Source organism: Onychostoma macrolepis, chromosome 23 (assembly GCF_012432095.1).
Source record: "Onychostoma macrolepis isolate SWU-2019 chromosome 23, ASM1243209v1, whole genome shotgun sequence".
NCBI lineage: Eukaryota > Metazoa > Chordata > Actinopteri > Cypriniformes > Cyprinidae > Onychostoma > Onychostoma macrolepis.
In genome coordinates this window covers 12,044,135-12,063,365 of record NC_081177.1, presented here as the reverse complement: position 1 = coordinate 12,063,365, position 19,231 = coordinate 12,044,135, and the positions used below count along the sequence as shown (strand labels likewise).

At 38.0% G+C, this 19,231-nt stretch overlaps 1 protein-coding gene across 2 annotated transcripts in view; it reads left to right on the top strand.

The window, feature by feature from the left end:
* The first annotated feature begins 1,643 nt into the window (after window positions 1–1,643).
* The window catches only part of dvl1a (dishevelled segment polarity protein 1a), a 37,745-nt gene continuing 20,157 nt past the window's right edge, over window positions 1,644–19,231 (top strand). For both annotated transcript variants that reach the window (XM_058762351.1, XM_058762350.1), the window contains exons 1-3: window positions 1,644–2,080; window positions 13,246–13,315; window positions 17,286–17,407. In XM_058762351.1, coding sequence (XP_058618334.1) covers window positions 1,911–2,080; window positions 13,246–13,315; window positions 17,286–17,407 — 362 coding nt within the window. In that variant the 5' untranslated portion in view covers window positions 1,644–1,910. The remainder of the gene's footprint in view (window positions 2,081–13,245; window positions 13,316–17,285; window positions 17,408–19,231) is intronic.

The following is a 19,231-nucleotide window of genomic DNA, read 5'->3' as shown; positions in this document are numbered from 1 at the left end:
TGTCTGGTGAGTATGCAGGCCATGCAAGAACTGGGATGTTTTCAGCTTCCAGGAATTGTGTACAGATCCTTGCAACATGGGGCCGTGCATTATCATGCTGCAACATGAGGTGATGGTCGTGGATGAATGGCACAACAATGGGCCTCAGGATCTCGTCACGGTATCTCTGTGCATTCAAAATGCCATCAATAATATGCACCTGTGTTCATTGTCCATAACATACGCCTGCCCATGCCATAACCCCACCACCACCATGGGCCACTCGATCCACAACGTTGACATCAGCAAACCACTCACCCACACAACGCCATACACGCTGTCTGCCATCTGCCCTGTACAGTGAAAACCGGGATTCATCAGTGAAGAGAACACCTCTCCAAAGTGCCAGATGCCATCGAATGTGAGCATTCGCCCACTCGTCGGTTATGATGACAAACTGCAGTCAGGTTGAGACCCCGATGAGGACGACGAGCATGCAGATGAGCTTCCCTGAGATGGTTTCTGACAGTTTGTGCAGAAATTCTTTGGTTATGCAAACCGATTGTTGCAGCAGCTGTCCGGGTGGCTAGTCTCAGACGATCTTGGAGGTGAAGATGCTGGATGTGGAGGTCCTGGGCTGGTGTGGTTACACGTGGTCTGTGGTTGTGATGCCGGTTGGATGTACTGCCAAATTCTCTGAAACGCCTTTGGAGACAGCTTACGGTAGAGAAATGAACATTCAATTCACGGGCAACAGCTCTGGTGGACATTCCTGCAGTCAGCATGCCAATTGCACGCTCCCTCAAAACTTGCGACATCTGTGGCATTGTGCTGTGTGATAAAACTGCACATTTTAGAGTGGCCTTTTATTGTGGCCAGCCTAAGGCACACCTGTGCAATAATCATGCTATCTAATCAGCATCTTGATATGCCACACCTGTGAGGTGGAAGGAGTATCTCGGCAAAGGAGAAGTGCTCACTAACACAGATTTAGACAGATTTGTGAACAATATTTGAGAGAAATAGGCCTTTTGTGTACTGTACATAGAAAAAGTCTTAGATCTTTGAGTTCAGCTCATGAAAAATGGGGGCAAAAACAAAAGTGTTGCGTTTATAATTTTGTTCAGTGTATCTCTGACATTTTTGATTATATATTCTTGTTTGTACAATTTGTTTTGTTCTAAACAAGCAAACAAATAAAATTAACATTTAGACATTAACATTTGGTGCCTGTAGTGCAAGACAAATTATTTTTGTGATATATCTGTGATATGTAAATCTATAACATCAATGACAGTAGGTCTCTGTTTTGTCAATGAACAGACAACAATCAATGTTTTTATGTTTGTGAGTGTGTTTTTTTAAATGTAAACTTTTGAAATCTAAAGTTTGAAACCCCTTATACATATACAAATAATATTTGTAACAGGCTAGTATTTATTTACCGCACCCTTTTTCTTCGAAAAACAAAAACTTAAAAAAAAACGAGTAAAAACTTGCAAGGTTCATCTTGCAAGGACACATGAAGTTCAGTTTTTAACAGCCATTGGCTTAGAGCCACAGCAGTTCAGTCTCTGTCTCTGTCTGCCGCTAGAGGGCAGCCTACCTCTATGAGAAAACTGTGATGGTAAAATATCCTGAACTCCAGCTCATAGGGATGTGAACCGTCCCTTCCTGTTTTACTGGCGATCAGAGAGAAACATTGACGCCGTGATAGAGACGCTCAAGCTCCGATTATGTCTGGAACCGCTCGCTCCGTCCAAGACCAGGATTTTTGTTTGCCTACGTGAAACCGGCAACCAGCAATGTCGCCTTATAGCGCATATATGGCACTTGACGAGTTATAGTCTACAAATATATTTTTTAATCGCGCTGCTGCAACCCTTGCTTTTTCTTCTGTCAATGATTGTCCTACCCATATAAGCCTACTCATGGCGGAGACCAAAATTATATACCATATCGACGAAGAAGAAACCCCTTATTTAGTGAAACTGACGGTTTCTCCGGAAAAAGTCACGTTGGCGGATTTTAAAAATGTCCTCAACAACCGTCCGGTCAACAGTTATAAATTCTTTTTCAAATCTATGGATCAGGATTTCGGGTAAGTATGGAGAAATATGATTTGCTTATATTGTAGTGTGGTTTAGTAGGCTATTCAAGAAACACGATCACACCCATGATCGACTCAGCATTATGGCAGTCACATGCCTTATAGACGCTGTCAAACAAACCTGGAAAGCGTTTAGAACGTTTGGTTGTTCGTTGTGACGTTGCTACATTGTTACATTGTTGCTGCTGGCACCTGCTTTGAACCCGTGTTCTAAAGTGCGCGTTCTTGCGCGGGTGCGTGTGCTCGCCTCAGAACCCTCCGCCGCTGTGGCAAGCCGCATTAACATTTATGTTTTCCTTTAAAGTGAAAGACGGAAGTATCAAATGATCCTGATTACTAGTTCCGAGCACATGAATAACCAAGAATTCTAGATGATAAACCTGTTGCCGAGTTTTGACGTTTGAGGGGGATGTGTCGAAAAACTGATCTATATAATATAGATTCCCCCACCATGTATTTATTTATTTATATTAAATAAATATGTAGTTTTTAATTTTCATAATTCATATTGTATGTACAGTGCCACAATCAATCAATCAATAATTTAATTATAATTAAACGTTTTCAATACAAAATTTAATAATAAACATTTTCAATACAAATAAGCACAAGTCAAGCTGTGATACCAAACAGGACCACAGGGAGACGCCAAAGACCACTAAACCTCCTGCCTTGACCTGACTGTACAACTATATGGATCCATTCAGAATCACTTAAAGGTGCACTAAGCGTTTTTTGCCAAACGATGTTGATATTTGAAAGCACCAAAACAAACACGTCCATACCCCAACAGGACCTCGCCCTTATTTTGAAATCTCCGCCCCGCACGTACGTAGGCTACACAACCATGGCAACGACGATTGCGGAAACAAGTGAAGATGACACACAAGCATATTCAGACAAAAGCCAACACGGATAAGTTGTGTGAAACGAAGCAAAATCAACGTTACTCACCTATCAAAAAGAAACAACGCAACCTCGGCGTACGATTCGAGCCCTTCGGAGCAGCTTTCCAGCGGTGTAGAGAACTCAAGGAGTGGTCCTTGAGTTCTCTCCATCGCTGGAACGCTGCTCCGATATTTAACGCAGGTCCTACCTCTTGCCTGATTGTAACCCTTCTTTTTAATGTTTTCTTTCTCTGATATTTTCCTTTTTTTTTATCTGCCATCTCTCTCTCTATAGTCGATCTGCTAATATCCGTCCTGTGTACTCAAACTGAGCGTTCTCTTCTCCCTGTCATTTCAAGACACGCCCCCTTACTGCTGATTGGCTACAAGTATGTTTTGGGACACGGTCCGACACTGTGGTCAAAAGTGTTTTTCAAAAATCACTTAGTGCACCTTTAACCTCTGACTGCCACATAATCTAAAACACACTCTTGCTTTTAACCCAAATACATGCTGAAAAGATTAACTTACTGACATCTGGACAGAAGTCACTATTCTCTACATTATTAGTGCTGTGTTGAACAATGTTTGAATTCGCTTACTGAATTCTTGATTTTCATCATTTAAAATGATGTGATCGCAAAAACCTGCTGCTTTCAATTTTTAAAGGGGTCCTATTATGCTTTTTCACTTTTTGAATTTTAGTCAGTGTGTAGTGTGTATGTTTGGGCATAAAAAGATCTTCAAAGTTACAAATCTCAAAGTCCACTCCAAAGGGAGATATTTAGTTTTTAAAAAAATCCCTTTTCAAGAACTACAATGAACGGCTCGTTTGGACTACAGCGTTGTTTTCTGGGGTGTTAGTGATGTCACAAAGCGGTCCATTAGAATATCATTAAAATAAATCCTGCCTATGGAACTTCGAATGGTTGGAGGCACAATGGCACAAATGCACCTGAATAATTATGTATGTAAATATGTATGTTACAATTATGAAAACGTTTTTATAAATTGCTGACTGTACAGTACTGGACAATGATGTAATCTGCAGAATTTACACTTCAATTATGAGACTACAGTGTTTCCCATACATTGATTTATTTGTGGTGCCCACCACAATATCAAAACTGACTGTCTCAAATAGATTTTCCAAAAGGCGTTGACTTCGTTGAATAAACATGAGCACTGCACGTTTCAAAATCAAAACCCGGTGCGGGTGTTTTTATATCACTGTATTTCTGAAGGAAATCGACTGTCTTAAGAAAAATTTGGATGTCATTTTCATTTCATCTTGCATGTAATGTCTGATGAAGCAGCGTTTGTGAGCTGAGCGCTGCTTTGTGTACAGCGTTACCGGGGGAAACCTCTATCTCTACCACTCCAACAGCGCTACCTGCTCGCAGAGAATGAATTTGCATATATGCTGCCACAAATCGTGATTTAGCCAATAAAAACAACAATAACGTTACCACTCTAATATGTCTTGTAATATCCATGCGTGCAAAGGTTCTGCGTGATCCTCTTGTTCAGTATTCTCAGGGTCTGAATCCGATATGGCAATATTACGAACTCGCTGCTTTGGCAAGGGGCGGGACAGCCCTGAAACACCCTCTAAGCTGTTTGCCAGTCACTGACCAATCACAACACATTTAGTTTTTTCGGAAAGCGGGCCTTCATAAACCCGGAACTAATCGAGCCGTTTGTGTCAGGTTGGGAAGAAAGGTATTGTAATAATGTAAATTAAGTGAAAAATAATGCGTTTTTCGAACCACCAAGCGTGAGAGCATGTTCTAGTACACCCCCAAAACAAAATCAAGACTTTGTAAAAGAGCATAATAGAACCCCTTAAGGTATACGGGGTAGTCGTGGCCTAATGGTTATAGAGTCGGGCTTGTAACCTGAAGGTTGCTGGTTCGATTCCCGTGCCTGCAGGAATTGAAGGTGGGGATTGTGAATGAACAGCACTCTCTCCACTTTCGATACCATGACTAACCCCTAATTGCTCCCCGGGCGCTGGAGTAAGGCTGCCCACTGCTCCGGGTGTGTGTTCACTGTGTGTGTGTGTGTGTGTGTGTGTGTGTTCACTACTCACTGCTGTGTGTGTGCACTTGGATGGGTTAAATGCAGAGCACCATTTCGAGTATGGGTCACCATACTTGACAATATGTCACAACTTAACTTAATTTATTGTTTTCGTTATAAAGTACTGATTCAAATTAGTAATCAATTATTAATTATTATTCTACCTGACATGCTCTCACGCCCCACATTGACAACCCCTAAGTTAGATTGACTCCACTTGCATTCATTCAAGTGATTTGTCGAGACGCGAGGTGACCCCTCCTGGTAGTGTGATTTATATAGTGTCACTTCTAATCACCCAGACACTGACTCTTTGACTCTGAGTACCAGCAACATGTCAGATGTGAAGCTTGTGTCGTAATAACGAATACCTGAGTGTTTCCCAGGTGCACTTGAAGGCCTTACTAACTAATCTTTACATTGTTACATTTTGTATTTACTAGTAAGTAATCCAGTGTTGGCCAGTATCCTTTCAATTTCAAGTTTAATTTTCATTATTAATTGGATATTTATTGGACTAGTACTAATTCCAGTAGTTACTAGTTTTGATTACATCACTCTTTAGTGATTTTTAGTACATACTACTACACTGTAAAAAAAAAAAAAAAAAGTTGAGCCAACTTCAAATTTTAAGGCAACCAGCTTCAGCAAATTTTTGAGTTTGCTCAACTTATTTTTGTGGGAGATTCTCAAATTTTTGTTGTATAAACTTAAAACTTTTTTTTTTTTTTTTTACTGTGTTTTTTACTTATATTTTTCCCCAACAGTGACTAGTAATTGTCACTGACAACAAATTGCAACTTCTTTCTTTTTTTCCCCCCTCCATAACATTTATAACAGTTACTGGTTTCTATTACTGTCTGAACTGCAGATAACAAAAAATCAAACAAAACAAAAGTAACAAAATGTGCTTTTTTTAAAATTTAAAATTTTTTTTTTACCAGCAACAATAGAAGTTACTTCAGTATTAAGATATTCACCATTAAGTGACTAGTAGCAAAAATAATGCGTACTGATTCTGAAGAGACTCTAAAGTACTGGTGACTAGGTTGAATTACACAAATGAAGTAAGTACTAGTAGTTATTAGTAAAATTGAGAAAGATACCAGTCGCTGTTTGATTACTTACAAATAATTACTAGTAACATAATAAGTACTAGTTAGTTTTATTGAAAAATGTTAAATGGCTTGCCACAGCACCACACATGCACTGCAACAGAGCTAATTTTGTCAACTCCAGTGGCATGCTTCAGTTGTCCACATGGTGCAAATATATCATGGTTGTTTCCTAATACAGTGTCTTGTGTTGTAACTCCATTTGACAGTGACTTGTGCTCTGGTTTCCCTCGATTTGAAGCTTTTGAAGTTAAGGCCAGGCCTTCAGAGGCATCGCAATCTGAACATGACATGACAAAGTCAGCCCGCTCTTTGAAAGTGACAGTACCTTTTATAACTCTAAAACTACAGCACTCTCAATTACGTTAATTAAAATTGATCAGAATTACTTCCATGCTAGACTGATGGGTCAGATGCACTGACCAGTGTTGACCAGATCAAAAGAAAATATCAAACATAATCTTTAACTCCAGCGAACATCTCACAGCTCCTAATTTGTTCAGACAGCAAACTCATTAGAATAGCAGATTTTCAGTCATTTTCTGTCACTTCAAAATGACCAGCAATAGACTGAGGTTAGTAGAGGGGAATTGAATGACTGTGAACCAGCAGCTGTCAGGCAGAACTGTCACTCTCTAATTTGTCAGTGTCACCCAACATGAATGGATCAGTTGCCTAATATTTCCAAATGGCAAACAGGCTGTCAGATAAAACAAGCAGCTTTCTATTTTTCTGTGATTGTTAGATGTTGTTCATTTTAAAATCAAGTCAAATTTGAGAAGTGTTCATAGTCATTCATAATAGGTCACCTAGTGTTTTGAATGGGCATTATTCTAACAATACTGAAGCTGTAGCACAATAATAAGTTTATTCTGCAAGAAATTGTGTTCCTTAACAGAAACAGTGTCTGTTGTACATATTACATTATAATAGCAATAAGAATAGCAGTGCATAATTACAAGCCATTCATTCGTTTGGTAGCCTACTTAAGCAAATACCACATAATCAATTCTGGGTGGTTTTTTATTTTTTATTTCTTTAATTATGGGTGCTGCTAGTATCTATAATAGTACATTTAATAAGCAGTCTGGGATTGTCAATATTGGATGAGTTTATTTTAAATTATTTTCCTCAAAAGTCAATTGAACCGACTAAAGGATTCCTGTTCAAGAAGAAGATCGATAACTATAGCTATAATGATAACTATATTAGTGTCCACAACTTCACAATAACATTCTGTTGACTGGCAATGTTTTTATCATTCATCAGCTAGAAGAATCAAAATCTGAAAAAATGTAATGTCATGGATGGATAAATAGATCAATTTGATCTAGGCTTCCCATGTTAACTACTAAGGAGTCTCTGGATTATTTATGTTCAGAGATGACTGTCTCATTTAATCTGAAAAGACACACAGCAGGCACAGATGTTTAGTGATATGTCTAGGATAGGAATGCTCCTCTGCAGTAGGAAATGTGGTTATTTCTCAACATTTTAATTTGAAGGCTATATTAACACATGTTGGTGTTCTAGCACGATCTTCCAAAAAACGTGCTTTTCCTGTTAACAAAGGATAGTTTACTAACAGCAATGCTTTCCTGTCACACCTAGCACTGGGTGCACAGTTGGCCCTGGTGACCGTCAAGTAGATTGCATGAACAAACAAAGCTTGACCTTCAATGCCAGGCTGCTATGGTAGGTTCTCCTTGGCTACTTTGTTGTACTAAGTAGCAATTTGAGCCTAGCCTTATGGGCCTACATGTACTTTGAGGTTGGGCTGTGCGATTAATTCAATTTTAGTTTCAATTTCGATTTTTGCTTCCAATGATTGAAAAATCAAGATAAAACAATTATTATTATTTCCTTTAAAATGGTGCTTTCTATACTTTCTTAAAAGCCCAAACTTAAAGCTTTTTTCCATTTTTTTCATTTCTCCATTTTATTTATTTGTCATATTGTTTATAATTTTCTGCTTTGTTTTTATTTTATTGCTGACTATTTACTTCTCTTCAAAAATAGATTTTTGAGGACTTTTTAAAACTTACATTAATTAGCCTAGTATTTTTTTCTGCTGTGGTATCGAAATTGCATCAAGAACTGTGAAATTTCATTGGTATATAAAATTGTGTTGTTATAGCAATCCTTTGTATACTTGATATATAGAACTATTGCAAAAAAAGGAGTACTCATAATATTTTGGTCTCCTAATCATGTTAAAAAAATCATGATTGCAGTATTGAGCAAAATAATCATGATTATGATTTTTGCCATAACCAAGCAGTCCTACTTTGAGGTTCAGTATGCTGACTACAAAACTATGAGTCACAACTTGGATCTGGACACATTTCAGAACCATAAATGCATCCCAAGGGGAGCTGATTTATTTTGTGTGCAGCTAAATGTGGCGAACATTATTTTTAGACAGCCTTGCATTGTTCATTCTGCAACCATTCATAAAGCAGGAAGAAATCCAACCAGCACACGTCTTTTGAGATCTCAAATGCTCAAAAATGGGCCTCTGTAATGTGGGTTAGCTTACATGTACATTTACAGATCAGCAATGAGATGAACCTATGAACTCTGGGAAAGTGTAGAGACACACCCCTTATTATCACATCATAACTAGCCCTACAGTGTCCAACATAAACATCGCTAATCCCACTATTACTGCCATAGATCCCTACTGTGTGTGTCCTCCGTAATAATAAACAACATTCTGCTGCTTCTGATAATATCTTCTGATATTATCCACCGCAGTCTGTTAATACCCCTGTAAACTGGCTTTGAGGATAGACAGCAGCAGCAGACACCCAAACACCATCTCTCTGAGGGACGATGTGTGCCAGTTACCTCCATTTCACTGCTTCTGCTGCGTGTGATTGTTGGATAACATAATCTTAAATAAATCTGATGTGTTTAACAAGATATCAGTGGAGCGTATGAATGAAGACTGGGATCCAGATGGATTTCATTGGCTTTTAAGCAGCCTTTGTTCAGTACATGTTGCGTACAGGGCGCTTGTGTTTTAACTAATGGTTACGCTGTAATGGATTCCTCAGTGTCAGGCCAAGTTGATGTATTTTTTATTAGACCCCCATTGACTTCACAGAAAGATTTCAGTTGTGTTTAATTTTTAAAGCGCTGCTGTCGTGTGTTGCGCAGAGGGATGTGGTTGGTATTTGACTGGAAGTGATATGGAAGTGCTTCTCTCTTCTTAACAGCTTGTAGGTGAAATAAATGCATTTAGTGAAATAATCTCATGTCTCATTCACTGACTGATTATCAGGCATTAATCGGACTGGATTGGCCCTCGTTTCGGCCCTCATTATTTGTTATAGGATCATGCTGAGCTGTGCCGCAGCTCACAGATGGAACGGTCCCACATCACAGGAAATCCCTGAAGTAGATAAATGATATCATGACCATGTGGTTGCTAGTCAGAAAAACCCTATAGATTTCTGAAGAAGGGCATGTGCATGGTTATATATCGATCTTCATCTGTTAGATCTCAATGTGAATGTTATCAGTGGTGCTTGCATCACTATTTACTCTTTTCACTAACCTTAATTATTCAACTCAGGCTGTTCGGGCTCCAAATATCAATTGTACATTAAATTGTGTGGCTTGTTGAGAAGTATGCTTTTTATTTTCTAAGTGATCTGCTTGGCGGATTATAAAACCAGTGTTATTTTATATTGCAGTATTTAATAATATTTTTATGTTTTAATTTTTTTAATTTAAATTTGAGCTTCTTTTTTTATTTTAACGTAAGCTTTTTAAAAAATATTTCATTTTAGCTTTTCATATTTGTTTCAGTTTTAGTACTTCAATTTGTATTTCAGTTAGTTGCCAAGGCGGCATTTCTGTTTTAGTTTTTTAAGTTAGTTTTTCTTTTAATAATCATAGTTTATGATTATTTTTCAGCTTTATTTAAGTTATTGAAAATATTTCTAATAGTTTGAGTTGTAGTTAACAATAAAAGCACTGGAACATCGTAGTAACACATAGCAACAATTTAACAACCATCCTTAGCACGCTAGCATCATGCTGGGGAGTTTAGCACAGGCTAGAACTGCTCAGACTGTAAATATAGTTTTGCTTGTGTATATACAGATAGTTCACCCAAAAATCATCATGTTGTTCCAAACCTCTATGACTTTCTCTCTTCTGCAGAACACAAAAGAAGATATTTTGGAGAATGTTTCAACAACATTGGACCACGTTGACTTCAATTGCTATATTCTTCTTTTGTGTTACACAGAAGTTGGAATGACGAGTAAATGGCAACAAAACTTTCATTGGGTGAACTATCCCTTTAAGAAAGCTTGTTGGATAGTTTCTAGACATTTTTAGGCTTAAAGCTGATATTGTTACCCAGAAGATCAGATTTATAGTCCAGTGTGTAACCAAAGGCGTTACCTCGCGAGTTTGGACAAACCACACTTCCTTATGGCCACCCCCACACTCTTCGCTGTATGTTGCTGTATATTGTAAAGACCTCTTGAGAGGACACAAACACTTCCTACCCATGACTAGAGTTACACCCCAGTTTCCTGTGCTGGGCTCTGGGCACTCGAACGGACTGCAGCAGCTCTCCTTGTTTTGTTACTCTTCCAACAAGACCATGTTATCATCATCCTTCAGTCCCGCTCAACTCACCTCCTCGGTCTCACAGCTGAATGGGTGATGTGACCTGGAAGTTCTGGAGGAGTGGAGAGGAAGACGTTAAAATTACGACAGGATGCTGGAATTTCTCAAGTCATAAAGTTCTGTCAACACATTTTAGCACTGCGCAATATTGATTTTTGTTATGGTCAAAATATGATTAGTGATATTACATCTATTTTTTATTTATTCATTTAGCAGATGCTTTAATCCAGTGGGGATTTGGAGGAATTCTGCATCACAGGCAGTTCATCTTAAAAAGACAGTAACACAAGAAGTTAACAAAGGTTTAAAATGTTTTAAAAATTAGTGCACGGATGAAGAAGTGACAAAAAGCAGAGAGGAGGTTGCTGCAAAGAGCTGTTCAGGTACGACGTCTGTTTCTAGGCAAACCCGGAGGGCTAATTAGCCATGTGTTCCCTCAGCAACTTCTAATGGGTTTTTAGAGTGGCTGTGTTTGATTTATGATTAAAATAAGATCTGTGGTTACACTACTTGAAGACATTGTTCCTTTAATAATCTAGAACATCAGTTGCACATCAGTTGTCATATCTTAGATGTGAACTTTGAAACTTTCTCGGATGTTTCGTCTATGAGACAATTGCTGACATATTTGGTGTTTGGTATTTGAAGAATTTGAGAAATGTTTGAATTCATGTTGATCCGTCACTTTTGATTGTAGGTGTTAAGCTTTGGGATCTTTCTGAAAAGTAGCTTGGGAACAGAGGGGAAAAAATCTCAGAATCAAATGGTTTTCAGGATTTCTTGCAGTATGATTCCCAAACAAATGATTATTATGAGTAGGTTCATATACAGCTTGACCAGTGTTGTCCGATTCCCAAACAAATGACTGATAAACAAAATGGCTCATTTTTTTTGTTATTTTGTGAATCAAACAAAAACAGCACAGTGTAGTACAATTCTTGTACTAATGTCTCAAGAACTAGCTCTTTTAAGTGAATCAGAAACATACAGCACAACCAATATACTAAGATACCCAAACAATTACTCTCATGAACCAGTTCTTTTGAGAGAATCAAACAAATACAGAGCAACCCGTATAGCCTGACTCATAAACAAATGAATCTAATGAACCAGTTCTTTTTAGCAAATCAAAAAAAAAGAAGCATGACCATTGTAGTCTGATTCTTGAACAAATTACTCCATGATCTAGCTCTTCTTTTAGTGAATCAACAACATACAATGTGGCCAGTGTAGATAGATTCCCAAACAAATGACTCTTATAAAGTAGTTATTTTTAGTGAATCAAATAAATACAATGCAACCGATGTAGTCTGAATCCTGAGAAAGAGTCTTCTGAATTAGTGAATCAGAACACCGTATAGCCAGCGTAGTCTGATTCGGAATGACACTTAAGAGCCATTCTTTTTAATGAATCAATGACAGTTATCAGTCATTATATCAGTGGTTGGTAAACACACAATTTAAGACTCACTTACTTAACAGCAAGTAGTTATATGTTATACTTGTTGACTTGGGAGAAATCTGTGTAATTTTAGTGTTTGTTCACATGCAAATATGTTCTATACAATAATTTTATTAGGTCAGTTATTAGATTGCATTTATGCAGCATTGAAAATATGTAAAATAAGGTAATATGTAAAAAAAAAAAGCCATTTAAAATGGCACTTAAATTTTTTTTTTTGGATTTGTTATACCATCAGTTGAAATCTGAATGATCTCATGACTGTTAACAGTACAGTCACATATATATTGTGCATCCCGAGTAATCCTGTTTTGTCAGGCTGCGAATGGAGCCTTAAGGGATTTTGCCAGTCTCATGTGGTTTGTATGTGTGTGTATGGACTAGGCCTGTGCACAGTGACAGGAGACCAGCAGGTGTGTGACTGCTGAACCTCGACTGGGAGGGTTAAAGGGTAACTGTGTGGTATTTATGTAGGGAATTTACAGCCTGGGATGGACACTCTGCTAACACACTCACTCACTCTATTAATAACCTCTTGTGCCCTGACACCCTTGCTGCACCTTTCACACATATAAATGTACCCACACTTGAATGTATATATGTACAGACCCTCAATACTCATAAACGCTCACACACTTAGAGAAACATTAGATCTTCATTCATACTAAGCCACTGTATCAGTGCAAAAGCAGCAGTTTTAGTAGGTAATCTGGAATGTGCATGAGGTACTAATGAGGCCCGTTGTAAAACAGTAGTTTTCAACAGAGTAGTCGGTCAACAGGGGCGTTCAGCATTCTCATCATGAGCAGCCAGCAGTTGAGAGCTAAGTGGAAAATTCCGCTGTTTGAGCGTGACATGCTTTCAGTATGCCTCAGCTTTTGCAAATAGACGAGAACACTGGTGTGCAATCCTGGGTGCTGGTCTCACAGAGTCCCTAACTGTTTGTGTTCTTTCCCGCAGAGTCGTCAAAGAAGAAATCTCTGATGATAACGCCAAGCTGCCCTGCTTCAATGGCAGAGTGGTGTCCTGGGTAAGTGAGACGGATGGTGCCCTCCTCTCTGTATTGGACAGATTGTGACATTATGAAATATCAGACTATCAACCCTGCTGAAAAAAACTTAAAACAGCTTAAAACAGCCTAAGCTTATTTGATGGTCTCTCAGGGCAGTCTGTTTGCTAGCTTTAGGGGAACATACACAGAGAATAAATTCCTGCATGAATGATTCTTATGAACCGGTTCTTTTTAGTGAATCAAGCAAATAGAATGTGACCAGTGTAGTCTGATTCCTGAACAAATGGCAATCATGAACCACCTCTTTTTAGTGAAACAAAAAAATGCAGCACTACCATTGTAATGGGATTACTGAACAAGTAACTCTTGTGAACTAGTTCTTTTTAGTGAATAAACCAATAAAACACTAGTGTAAACTGATTATTGAACGAATGTCTCGACTGGTTCATTTAGTGAATCAAACAAATACATCACAACGAGTTTAGTCCGATTCCTGAACAAGTGACCTTTTGTGAAGTAGTTATTTTTAGTGAATAAACCAGTAAAGCACAACTAGTGTTGTCTGATTATTGAACAAATGTCTCTTATGAACTGGTTTATTTTAGTGAATAAACCAATACAGCACGATCAGTCCAATTCCTTAACAAATTACTCTTATGAGCTGGTTCATTTTAGTGAATCAAACAAATACAACCTGAATTCCGGAAATGTTGGGACGTTTTTTAAATTTGAATAAAATGAAAACTAAAAGACTTTCAAATCACATGAGCCAATATTTTATTCACAATAGAACAGAGAACAGAAATGTTTAAACTGAGAAATTTTACACTTTTTATACTAAATGAGCTCATTTTAAATTTGATGCCTGCTACAGGTCTCAAAAAAGTTGGCACGGGTGCAACAAAGGGCTGAAAAAGCAAGAAATTTTGAAAAGATTCAGCTGGGAGAACATCTAGCGACTAATTACGTTAATTGACATCAGGTCTGTAACATGATTAGCTATAAAAGGGATGTCTTAGAAAGGCAGAGTCTCTCAGAATTAAAGATAGGCAGAGGCTCTCCAATCTGTGAAAGAGTGCATAAAATTTTTTTTGTCAATGTCAAATTGCAAAGGCTTTGCAAATCTCATGATCTACAGTGCATAACATCATCAAAAAATTAAGAGAAACTGGATAAATCTCTGTGCATAAGGGACAAGGCCCGAAGACCTTTGTTTGATGCCCGTGGTCTTCGGTCCTCAGATGGCACGGCATCACTCATCGGCAGGATTCTGTCATTGACATTACTAAATGGACATTCTTGTTGGAAATCACAGACGCCGTGTCCTCCGGGGTAAAGAGGAGAGAGACCTTCCAGCGTGTTATCAGCGTTCAGTTCAAAAGCCAGCATCTCTGATGGTATGGGGGTGCATAAGTGCATACGGTATGGGCAGCTTTCATGTTTTGGAAGGCACTATGAATGCTGAAAGGTATATAAAGGTTTTAGAGCAACGTATGCTCCCCTCCAGACGACGTGTATTTCAGGGAAGGCCTTGTGTATTTCAGCAGGACAATGCAAAACCACATACTGCAGCTATTACAACAGCATGGTTTCGTAGTAGAAGAGTCCGGGTGCTGAATTGGCCTGCCAGCAGTCCAGATCTTTCACCTATAGCGAACATTTGGCACATCATTAAACGAAAAATACGTCAAAGATGACCACAAACTCTTCAGCAGCTGGAAACCTATATCAGGCAAAAATGGGACCAAATTCCAACACCAAAACTCCAGAAACTCATAACCTCGATGCCCAGATGTCTTCAAATGTGTTTTGAAAAGAAGAGGAGATGCTACACCATGGTAAACACGCCCCCGTCCCAACTATTTTGAGACCCGTAGCAGGCATCAAATTTGAAATGAGCTCATTTTATACATAAAATTGTAAAATTTCTCAGTTTAAACATTTGTTATATATGTTCTATTGTGAATAAAATATTGGCTCGTGTGATTTAGGGTGAATCCCAATTCTCTGTCTTACCCCTTCCCCTTAGTTTTCCATGTTCACGTGAGAGTAAGGGCTAAGGGGAAGTGCTTGCAAACAAAATGCTTGGTTTTAAGGGGCATCTACCACTTCCCCTTAGCCCTACCCCTCGATCAAAACGAGAATTGGGATAGCCCTTACTCTCACGTGAACGTGGAAAACTAAGGGGAAGGGGTAAGACAGAGAATTGGGATTCGCCCTTGAAATCCTTTTAGTTTTCATTGTATTCAAATTTTAAAAACGTTCCAACATTTCTGATATTCGGGTTATGAACCACCAGTGTAGCCCAATTCCTGAACAAGCGACTCTATTGAAGTAGTTATTTTTAGTGAATAAACCAATAAAGTACAACCAGTGTATTCTGATTCCTGAACAAGTGACTCTATTGAAGTAGTTATTTTTAGTGAATAAACCAATAAAGCGCTACTAATGTTGTCTGATTATTGAACGAATGTCTCTTATGAACTGGTTTATTTTAGTGAATCGAACAAATACAGCACGACCAGTGTAGTCTGATTCTTGAACAAGTGACTCTTACGAACTATTTCTTTTTAGTGAATAAACCAAGACGTGCTGACCAGTGTAGCCTGATTCTTCAATCAATGACTCTAAAAACTGTTTCTTTTTAGTGATTAAACCAATACAGTGTGACTAGTGTAGTCCAATTCCTCAGTGACTCAGCTCTTTTTTGTGAATCATTCAGGCGTTTTTCAGTTGGCCAACCAGGTAAATAGATAAATACCAGCTTGGTTAGGCTGGGAGACCATCTTAAACCAGTTAAAACCTGAATTAATACACACTCCTGGTTTTATTGTCAACAGTGCATGTTGTAAATGATGTTTATGCTTATAATCTTTGATTAAAATGTTAAACTTGCTCTGCCTCTGAAACTTTCTGTTTTGTGTGATGACACCAAAGCCTTGTAATCATTTAACAATTACAGTATAAACCACTTTTCTACATCTAATCACTACCCAATGGATAAAGTCAAGACCGCTCTGACATTTTCGTCATTGAATATGTCCTGTTTCATGTCACATTACAAAAGTAAAATGGACGGCAATTTGAATTAAACCCTGTGACCTAATCTGTATGAGTAAACCTCATACAAATAGAGGACTGATTAAATATTTACACATGATAGTGGCAGCAAAAGCAAAGCATAGTAATTAATTTGATTATTGCCTCTAAAATACACATCTACACTCCTACAAGCAGGTGTTATACCTATAGTGTTGTGTAGAGCTGATGTGAGGTGCAAAATACAGGTTAGTGGACTCCAGCGAGCCTCCAGCTGCAGAGAGCTGCACAGACATGCTGAGATACATGACATTGAGCCGTGCTGCACTAAAATATGTGCTTCACTGCCTGCTGTCCAAACACGGAGACCTTCAGTATACCATAACATGATCACTGCTTTAACATAGTGCATTGGATTTCTGCCTTCAAGGTTTTATCATTGGTTTGTGCAGAGAATGAACAGCAGTGTTCATAAGGTTATATCCTCGGGTATCCTCATCTACGACCATCCATCTATTATTTGGATCATGAAAGCACTTTACCACATCATAAGGCTCCTTTTTTTCTCTGATAAAATGAGGTGGAGTCGTCGGACTGCTCATAGAAATATTTGCTATTCTATTGCATGAAATTTAACTGGACCAACCTGATTTTTTGTGTGTGTGATTTGAGCAAAGTATACTTCAATAATGACACTATTGTGGTCATATTTTATTGCTGATTTGAAATATGTTGAAATGGCCGCCCAGGGCCTTTATTGAGAAGCCTGCCAAGTGAACTGACTTGCCTTAAAGGGTCCATGTTTCACACTCCTGTCTTCTCAAACAAATGCACTCTCTTCTCTTCCTTCTGCTGGTCTACTTATTTATGCAGGCCTAGTAGTTAGCCTGGAGAGTTTCTTCCTGAAGCCTTTGTGGGTAATTGTATGTGTGTGTGTGTTTGGCTGTAGTTGGTGTTGGCTGAAGGCACACACTCGGATGGGGGATCTCAGTGCACAGAGAGCCACAAAGAGCTGCCGCCACCCTTGGAGCGAACTGGAGGGATTGGAGATTCCAGACCCCCCTCTTTCCAGTGAGTAATGCCATGCAAATAATTTGTCTGACATTTATTACTCATTTTTTTAGGCCCGTAGTAAACCAGTGAAGGCAGTGAAGGACACTTATTCCATTATAACTGGATGTATGACAAATAAAGATAATGTAAATTGAAGTCGGAGGGTCAAGTTCTTCATGTTGTTTTCATGTATTTTATAAAACCCTTTGAATATGCATGAGACCCATGTACACATCATAAAAGTTTTCAAACATACACTATCATTCAAAAGTGTGGGGTCAGTATGATTAATACAACGTCTCCAAGATGCTTCAAGAAACCTACGTATAAACCTACATATAAAACCATGTGCAAGTGCACCTAGGACAAAAGCTGCTTTAAATGCAAAGGATAGTCACACCAAATGTTTTTTATTTTTATTTTATTTAGTTAATAGAAGTTAATTGATAAAGAAAACATTATTTTTGACAGCATCCTCATTTTACATTTTAACACAAGTGCCTAAAACTTTTAACAGTACTGTAGCTTCGCAGGTAGGTTTCTTGAAGCATCTTGGAGACATTGCCACAGTTCTTCTGGATTTAGTCCGTCTCAGTTTGTTTTGTTTCTTTGTGTCATTCCAGACAGACTGGATGATGATGAGATCAGATCTCTGTGTGGAGCACTGGCTGTTGTCAGACTCCTTGTGCAAACAAAGATCTCATTGGATTATTACAATTAATGGCAAAATGAGTGTTTGAAATTGTAAACTGATATTTCCTACTGACACACTACAGCAAAAGATAGAAATAACTGATTTAAAACCAATTTTAGCTGGTGAAAATACTAGTGTTCTAATCATTTTGGCCACCACTGTATATATATATATATATATATATATATATATATATATATATATATATATATATATATATATAAAATCTTTATTTGTCCATAAGAGAGCAGCATAAGAGACTTGTCCTCTCCACATGAGAAAAACATTTTTAAAAATCTTAGCATCTCCAAACTTTCGATCTGTAGTTTTTTCTTTCAAGGTGAACTATTGTTTTGAAGTCAAATATAATGGATTATGAATATCACTGTTTTCAGCCTTTTAATTGGGTCTTTTTTATTGCACCTTTTAAGGCCTACAAACAACAAAATCTGAAACGTTCAACATAGAAGAAGTGTACTCAAGTCATTGTATGAGTTACATGTATGCATTATATATGCATATGCATTGGATTTTTTGAATAACCAGACAAATACATCTGCAGATGTCTGCATGAATTCATAGAACACACACACACTTTTGACAAACATTACAAAACCACTGGTTTGATTTGTTCCTGACCACAGTCACAGCAGTAGCAGATGTCTGTTATCCAGCTGGAGGGAAAATATCATTCTTGTCCTTCCGGGAGCCACATGTGTGAATCACAGTCCAATTCAAGCGCCTGTCTCTTGAGCTGCATTCTAATAGAACACATGTTTGCCTCACAAAGTTCAATGTGTTTGTTTGATTTGCCAGTATTCATGTGGTTAGGTCTTTAACCAGTCATGTAGCAATGCCTTCCTCCACTCATACACAGCTGCCCACATAATAATTCATATTCTGGGGCAAATACCAGTTATAACATCAATATTTGTTTTAGTGATAGTCATGTCGGATTCATGAACGAATCTTTCTTGGACCAATTTGTTCTAATTATTTTATTAAATCTACTCGCTGTTTCTTTATATCTCCTTTTTTTGTGTAATATAAACACAAAAAGAGATCTCTTGAACCATTTGCTACAATAAACACAATATTTGATGCAATTTATACCACTTATTAGTGAAAATAAACCCATGAACTGCAGA